General features: G+C 37.7%; 1 protein-coding gene across 1 annotated transcript in view; it reads left to right on the top strand.

The window, feature by feature from the left end:
* Positions 1–9239, top strand: part of CMYA5 (cardiomyopathy associated 5) — a 63132-nt gene that overhangs the window by 26717 nt on the left and 27176 nt on the right. The window contains exons 7-9 of the mRNA XM_005858165.2: positions 67–216; positions 4099–4245; positions 5544–5691. Coding sequence (XP_005858227.1) covers positions 67–216; positions 4099–4245; positions 5544–5691 — 445 coding nt within the window. The remainder of the gene's footprint in view (positions 1–66; positions 217–4098; positions 4246–5543; positions 5692–9239) is intronic.

A 9239-nucleotide genomic window follows, 5' to 3' on the forward strand; every position in this document is an offset into this window, starting at 1 on the left:
AAGAAAGAAAAATCAATCCATAAAATCAGCATTAGTTACAATAAATGTTGCTTGTATTCCATCCAGTTCCACAGCCTCCTCGGTTAGAACCTCAGGAACCAAATTCTGCCACGAGCACAACCATTGCGGTTTATTGGAGCATAAACAAGGAAGATGTCATCGACTCATTCCAGGTGTACTGCATGGAGGAGCCACAAGATGACCAAGAAGTAAATGGTAGGATTGCTAATACAGATACAGGTGCATGTGTACATTTCTGCATCTTAATGTGAAGTCTTTAAACATATACATATTATGGCTCTTTCCATAAAGCATTCATAGCTACTTACAAAAATAACAACAAACCAACAGCAGCATAATGAAATGAAATATAAGCAAATTTGGAAATCAGGGTAAGGGAAAACAAAAATGCATAAATATCCTAATGGTCAACATGAATATTGTCATTGAGATTCATATTTGACTTTGAGCTCTCAGGATAGCAGGAGCAATTAAGTGACCCTCATTTTCAGAAAGGAGGTAACATGCAAGAGTTTCAGGGAGAACAAAGTTTCAATCAGTATGAGGTCAAAAGACAAGTGTAATGTGTGCCACTTTGTGGAGGAGAAAGGAGCCGTATAGGACAGTGACTTCCACAATAATTTTAATGCAAATGCACCATTGGCTGTCATGGTTGGCATTTTCTCAGCTCTACTTTGGATAAAATCTATAAACACACTACAAAGGTAATTCAGAGTGCACACTTATGAAGGCATGGGCCTAGATGTGGTATAATCTTCTAGTGTCCCAAATTAATGTGCAGATAGAGGTGAAAGAGCTTGGCAGGGGGAGTGGATGGCATGTCTTAAAGTTGAACTCCTGCAAATATCTCTGTTTAGTAGGACTTCTAACAAGACCTAGAAGCCAAGCAGTTTAAGGTTGTACTTAGTGATGAATCAGAGCTGGGAGTGCTGGCATACTGTGTTACCTGTTGAAGACAGACCCATATACAGGGTGGTGCAAGAGTAGGTTTACAGTTGTGAGTACGTGAGTTTATTCTTGTATTATTATTTATTAATTGCTCTATTATTTTCCATACAAACAACTGTAAACCTACTTTTGCCTCACCCTGTATCTTAGAAAGCAGATAATCATGTGGCAGGATTGACGTGCCCCATATAATAAGGAATTGATTATAATAAATTTCACTGATGCCAATATTTATTTATTTATTTATTTATTTATTTATTTATTTATTTTTAAAATATATTATTTATTTATTTATTTATTTATTTATTTATTTATTTATTTATTTATTTATTTATTTATTTATTTATTTATTTATTTATTTATTTATTTATTCTAGGTACATCTTGACCGGAATCGAACCTGGGACCTTTCAGTCCGCAAGCCGACGCTCTATCCACTGAGCCAAACCGGTTTCGGCTGATGCCAATATTTAAGTCTTCTGAGATGTCATGTGGTTCTTATTTAAATTAGAAAAAAGTAAGAAAAGCAATTCCTGACATAGTGTAAAGTTGGCTTTGTCCATAAGAATTTCTATTTTAGCCCGGCTGGTGTGGTTCAGTAGTTGAGCATAGACCCATGAAGCAAGAGGTCACCAGTTTTATTCCCAGTCAGGGCGCATGCCCGGGTTGCTGGCTTGATCCCTGGTAGGGGATGTGCAGGAGGCAGCGATCCATGTTTCTCTTTCATTGATGTTTCTATCTCTCTACCCTTCTCCCTTCCTCTCTCTAAAATCAATAAAGACATATTAAAATTTTATAAAAAGAATTCATATTTTATTGGGAAACTATTACCATATAGCTGTGACAAAACAGCAAGGTAAGTGCTATTATCCCATTTGCAAGTGAGAAAACCGATATGAGGTTAAAAAATTCACCCAAGGCCACACAACTTATACATGACAGCAGCAGGATTCAAACACAGTTCTTTTAGAATGCAAAGCTTATATTTTTGTTTGCTTGAATCTGTGTTTGTTTTGTTATACAGTAGTCCCCCCTTATCTGAGGTTTCACTCTCCATCCGAGGTTTCAGTTACCTACAGACAACCTCAGTCTAGAAATATTAAATGGGAAATTCCAGAAATAAACAATTCATAAGTTTTAAATTGCATGCATTTCTGAGTAGCGTGATAAAATCCCAAATGTTTTGCTCCATCCTGCCTGGGACATGAATCATCTACGCTGTGTGTGCTGCCTGCCCCTCAGTCACGTAGTAGCTGCCATCTTGGTTATCGGATTGACTACCCTAGTGTTGAAGTACTTGTGTCCAAGTAACTCTTATTTTACTGAACAAAAGCACAAATGTAGTGATGCAGGCAATTCAGATGTGCCAAAGAGAAGCTGTAAAGTGATTTCTTTAGGTCAGTGGTCGGCAAACTGCGGCCCCTTGAGTGTGGCTCTTCCACAAAATACCACATGCGGGCGCGCACGTACAGTGCGATTGAAACTTCGTGGCCACACTCAAGGGGCCAAAGAGCCGCATGTGGCTCGCGAGCCGCAGTTTGCCGACCACTGCTTTAGGTGAAAAGGTGAGTATAGTGCAATAAGTTATTTTGACAGAAAGAGACTACATTTACATTCACTTAACTTTTATTATAGTGTATAGTTATAATTGTTATATTTTATTAGTTATTATTAATCTCTTACTGTGCCTAATTTATAAATTAAACTTTATTATACGTATGTATGTATAGGACAAAACAGTGTATTAGGGTTTCTGTCTCTCTACCCCCTCAGGCATCCCTTGGGGGTTTGGGGCATATTTCCCTTGGATAAGTGGTGGATACTGTACTTCAGCTCCCTGTTTATCCAGTTATATAATGAAATCTGGCTCTCCAGATTCTCTTAGCAACTATTTGTTGCCTAGAGTACTTTTTAAATGTGCTTCACCTGCCCCCACCATTCCCCAAACACTTATATAGCCTGTGTCTCATTTATTTAATGCCTTGAATTCTGCTAATGCCAGTTAATTAATCTGATGATATACACCATGATACCATGCTGTGTGAAATAGGGGTCCAGTAACATGTTATGTACATTGTTAAAAGTGCTGGGGTAACACAACATAGCCTGAAAGGATGATTCCATTGAAAACTACAGTCATAATTTGTAGGCTATGGGGGAAATGTTTTTTCAGTGTATACGTCCTCATATCATTATTTAAATTAAATATTCTGTCCAGAAAGTATTACTCATTGGGAAATAGAGATGCAATTAAAGAAACCTGCTGAGTTTTAAAGCTCCTAAATTTCCTTTAAAAAGAAACAATATGGGTTTCTTAACTGAGGGGTTTTGAAGATGTGACATTCAAGAATAATAAGGGAAGATAACTGAAATTACCTTAGACTATTTTTTAAATCGTTCTTTTTAAGGAGAGAAAATTTCAGTAAAAATAATCATATTGGGTGTTATTATAACGCCCAAAGAGACCAGTGTTAAGAATGGTATTGAGTAATATTTACTACTAAAATATTGAAAGCAAAATAGCATAAATTTTAGGAAATGGTTGAATGAAGTTACTTCTTAGAATAGTTTATGGCTTATCAAAGTTATTTAAGTATTTCTAAATATTATGGAAATCCCTAGTTGAAAGAATTTTTGAATTCATGAGAAGGAATCAGGATTTGAAACTATGAAAATCATACTGAATACTAAAATGGTTTACTAATCTATAAAGATGCTTTGTACCATGTGGTTGTCCTATTTTATTATATAGTCTCCTAAAATATTGGCATTGCTTCTCAGGGATTATCTTGAGAATGTATTATTGAAATTTAAGCTAACAAACTCTGCAATTTTAGTATTTGCTATTGAAATGTTAATTTAATTGTAGAATATGAAGCTCAGAATCTTACTAATATGCTATTATTTTTTATAAGTGTTCATAAATAATACTATGTCATTCTAAATATCTCTTTTCAGAATGCTATTGCTTTCTTATGTATTCTAAAGTGATCTACCACATAATGATATCTGTAAGCTCATCACTTTGGGGTTTCCACTGAAAAAAGTCATAGATCAATTTTTCCAATAACTGTAACTTTCAATTAACTTTGGAAGACACCCTAGAATTTATGATTGTGTTTTATGCTAGACTTGGTAGAAGAATACAGAGTTACAGTGAAAGAAAGCTACTGCATTTTTGAAGATTTGGAACCTGACCGATACTATCAAGTGTGGGTAATGGCTGTGAACTTCACCGGATGTAGCCTGCCCAGCGAAAGGGCAATTTTTAGAACAGGTAAGGAGATGTTAAGAGGGTGTTAGGAGGCAATACTCAATTCTTCACAGACTATTAAGGTCAACAATAAGCATTTAGTAAGCCTATTGCATGCTGGGTGTTGTGTAATGTGGCATATACAACAATGGACAAATTTTGGTGGTAGGGCCCTGATCCAGTTATACACAGGTTATTATAAGAACACTCCAGAGGGGTACCAGAGTCCGCCTTGAGCGGGGGCAGAATCAGAAATACCTTCCTAGAACTGATGCCCGAATGAGCTCCTTTAAAGGTCAGTAGGAAGTAAAGTGTTAAAAGGCTGTATTCATTTGAAGAAATCCTATGAGCAGAGACATCAAGGTAAGAAACAGTGTGGAGTGTCCAGGACACAAAAATAAGTTTGGTATTATTTCTTTTACTTCAAAACAAATAGAGGAAAGCCATTAGGTGAGATAGACTAGTTCAGTGATGGCGAACCTTTTGAGCTCGGTGTGTCAGCATTTTGAAAAACCCTAACTTAACTCTGGTGCCGTGTCACATATAGAAATTTTTTGATATTTGCAACCATAGTAAAACAAAGACTTATATTTTTGATATTTATTTTATATATTTAAATGCCATTTAACAAAGAAAAATCAACCAAAAAAATGAGTTCGCATGTCACCTTTGACACGCGTGTCATAGGTTCGCCATCACTGGACTAGTTAGTGTGTACAGAGTTAATATTTGCTAAGCTAAGAAGCTCGGGCTTTATCATATAGGTGCTAGGAGTCCCAAAAAGGTGTTGCAGTGATGGTTTTAGCTGACAATGCATTCCCATGATGGAGTCTTTTCACAAGGGGCTGAAGCAGGTATACTAGTAGCATAAACCAAGTTTGAATTGCTTTTAAGATAATTTTAACTACGTCAGGGGAATCAATGACTTATTCCTACCGTTTTATCTTTTCTTCTTGCCTTTTAAAGCAAATATTTATTGAGCATCTACTGAAGGCAAGATTATGGCTAAATTTTGTGTACAGAGAAGGGGACAAGAATCTTTATTTTTATTTGCTTGTATAATAAAGAAACTTGGATAAGATTTGCAGGAAGCTAATATCGGAAGCTGGTTGGGAATGGGTGAGAACTGGGCAAGTTTTGGAAGGCAGGGGTGGGAGGGAGATCTTTCACTACATAAAATTTTATACCTTTGGGGTTTTCAACCCAGAATGTATTTTTAATAAAAAATTAAAATAAAATCATACCCGAGCATTCTTCCCAGGCTCCAGGGAAGCAGAACTTTAATTCATTGCCCCACAATTGACTTGGTTCTCTCTCTACAGCACCCTCCACCCCTGTGATCCGTGCGGAGGACTGTACCGTGTGCTGGAACACGGCCACCATCCGATGGCAGCCTGCGAATCCAGAGGCCACTGAAACCTATACTCTGGAGTATTGCAGACAGCACTCTCCGGAGGGTGAGGGCCTCAGGTAAGAACCCTTCTCCACAGGGAGACCCCACCTCTCCACAGCGAGAACCTGGGGTACCAGGAACCCAGCTCAGGGCCTAAAGTTAACCTCTGAGCTTATGCTCATAGAGGGAGAAAACTTCTGAAATCCTGCTGAGCTAATCAAATTGACTTGATTTGCAGCTCCATCACTATTCATCAATGAACTCTAGGTTTGTAATAAAACATATGCTACCATGCAGAATAATAACTCCCTTGTAAGAAAAATGTAAGTGAACATTTTTTGAGGTATGTTTAACCTGAATCATTAGACAGGATTTATGCATATTTTATGCTCATTTTAGTTATGTTAGAATAGGTACCACCTAATTCAGAAAACAAATGGTGAGTTTGTAATACAATGTAAATATGTATTTGTAATGTATAAATGTAAATTTTAATGTCTGTAATATATTGCTAATATTAAAGGAGCTAATTACACATATAATCACAGAGACATACCTGCTTCTCCAAGAGCATGAAGAATCTAGAGATTTTGCAGGAAAAAAAGAAATGTAAAGCTTTCTCACTAAAATTATGAAGCTAGAATTTATCAGTAAAGGCCTGTGCATAATGGGCATAAGGTAAATGTTAATTCATTTACTAAGCTGTGTTTTCTTCTGCTTCATGGCAATAGGACAACTTCATGTTCCATTATGGATATTAAGACCACTATTATTAATATTTATATTTTGATAGAGACATTTTTAGTTAAAAAAACAAATTTACTGAGATAAACTATTGTGGTAGGTTATGGGACTTAGAAATAATGGTGTGAAATTAGACAGCTTTTCAATAAAGTGTATTATTAAGCTCTTATTTTCATGATCAATCAACAACTGTTTATTTAGTTATGATGTGAGGTTTCATACAACTGAACAATAATTATAGTTTCTTTCAAGTGTGTGAAGACAATTTTCACAAAATAATGATCAAAAGATGAATTAACGTTGTACGGGTAGGATGTAGGCATTTCAGCAGAAGTGAGATTAGAGCAAATGTGCATCTCTGCTAACATGCCAATTGCTGAAAGGCAGGCTTCAAAGCTCAGCAAATAGCTGAGAGGTGAAAGCAGGCCAGGCCAGAGGGGTGTAGGGGAGAGAGAAGGGGCAAAATAAAAGGAAGAGGCAGAGTAGGGGAGACAGGGACAGAGACACTCAGAGGGAGAGTATAACTGACTTTTATTGAGCATTTACTACGTGCCAAGTCAATGTCCTAGATGCTTTCTATGTGTCGCCTTATTTAACCTTCAGAAGAACTCTGACAGAAAACAGATACTTTGAGAAGTTACTCAGCTAGTGAGTGGCACTCGGGATTCGAGCCCTGCTTTGTTTGATTTCACAGCCCAAGCTGCTAACCCCTTTTTAATGTGGCTAAGAGGAGCCCTGTACCTTTTCTACAAAAACTTCTGATGCTATGAGAACATTATGTCAGGAGTGCTGAGTCCCAGGGCAGTCTCACCCACCCTTCTCCTCCCTAAGGGAGGAAAATCCAGTTCTCTCTGAGTGTTCTGGAATGACTCATCCTTGCTATGGCATCAGTCCCCAGCTGGCATTTGCATAAATAACATCAGCACAGTTGGATTCTTAATCAGCAGAAACCTGGAAACTCTGAGACCTAGTAGCCATGCCACTGAGGGAACTGTGATGTCATCTAATAAATGTGGCTACAAGGAGAAGAGGAAGGGAAGCAGGAGGGGAGGTGGCATCCACTGAGGGCCTTCCACGTGCCAAGAACTCATTTAGCCCTCTCAACAATCCTAGGAGGAAGGAAATGACCTCCATTAATTGAGGCTCAGGATGGTTAAATAATTTAGCCAAGGTAGTAAATGGTGGAGTCCTTATGCAGACGAAGTTAGCATACCTCAACAACCTGACCACTGGGAGCTATTATGTATCCTTAGATTCCTTTGTCGCATGAAAAAACATGGATGTAAAGAGAGAATGCAGTACCATTCACAGCCCCTTTGATTAATGTTTTTCCTTTCTCTGATCATCCTGGGGCCCTCAAAGAAAAAACAAATGTTTATTTGATATCAACAGTGAACAATGCATTCCAAACAAACCCTTCTATCAAAGCCAAAGAAACAATGACAGCTCCACTTGTAGGGGAACAGTGGCCATCCACCAATTTCATAAAGACAAAAGTTGAACTTAGCAAAACATAAGGCTTGTCATTAGTTTATTCTAGTTGAGATTTTGCCGGTGGGTTCATTTTTATCTTCCTCATCAAAGGAGAGCATCTGAGAGGCTGGATAAGCAGAAGTTTATAGTTGTTATGAAACAATACAAGTATCCTTTATTATTGAATGGATATAGTCCAGCAAGTTTAGAAATGAAGGGAAATTCCACATGCAGAGCCTTGTTGATGGTTTGGAGCTGTGTTGGAGATGGAGCTGTTTTTCAATTAGGTGCTAAAAGACTGGCCAGTGCCAGGAGGTGGAATGGTATGTCCAATCCACAGCCCATGGATGATTCTCCAGTCTCTGAATCACTGCTGGTCTGACAATAGATAATTTTTTGAAGCAAGCAAAATTTTGTTGGCCACAAATCACAACCCTACTCATTTGTTAAGTCTATTGTGGATGCACCATATCTCAATGACTTATACCCTAGGTGGGCATCAACAGACTGTGAAATAATTCATCCTTAAGCTCGGAGGCCCAGGGCTGCAAAACTTTTTTGTATTTCTTTTGGTACTCCAATTTAAGAGTTCAGGAGGGAAAGAAAAGTCAGCGGCCATACGTCTTAGGTCTTTTGACCATCTGGTTCTTACAACCACTTTAAAACATTCCTTACAGTGTCTGATGGTTTAAAACTGTAAAACATTAACTACAATCTATATTGCTCAATCTCTAAGATTTCCGCTGTAGACAGCTAGTCAGAAATAGAATTGATAAACAAAGAACCTCAAAACTTGATCACCACAGTCAATAAAAGCAAATAATTCCTACTTTCCCCTCTATTAGAACCACATTCTTCACTTTGGCTTTCTGCCCAGCAGCACATAATTTGTTGTGTGTCTTGGAAAGAACAGCAAGCCAAGGGTTGTCTGATCCCACTCACTTGACTACATGGAGGGATCATTATGTAAGGTTGCAGCCTCGGTGCCTGGGACAGTGTTTGGCATATTGTAGCTACTCAATAAATATGTATTACCTGAATGGGAAAATACCAATTAGGATTGCACACATAATACTGACTCTAATAAGGAAAGTTTGACAAGCTTTGAAGATAATCTCTTATTCAAAATGGGGAAAAAATAAAACTGTGCCAACAAAGTAAAGAAGAATGGTGAATGAGTTAATTTTAGTGTTTGGATACTTAGCTAGGAGACAGGTCTAATTCTATAGGCTGGAAACCTTTTCATGGGTCACAGATAGTAGGGCACTTATAATCTTGCTTATCCATTGGTTATATAGCCCTTATTTTGGTTCTAGGATCTATGCAAAAACCCTATGCTAAACCAGATCCAAAAATTAATCCAGAGGCCATTCATTGCAGGGAAGTAAGGGGATCAACAATTACTTCT

The sequence above is a fragment of the Myotis brandtii genome, unplaced genomic scaffold (assembly GCF_000412655.1).
Source record: "Myotis brandtii unplaced genomic scaffold, ASM41265v1 scaffold115, whole genome shotgun sequence".
NCBI lineage: Eukaryota > Metazoa > Chordata > Mammalia > Chiroptera > Vespertilionidae > Myotis > Myotis brandtii.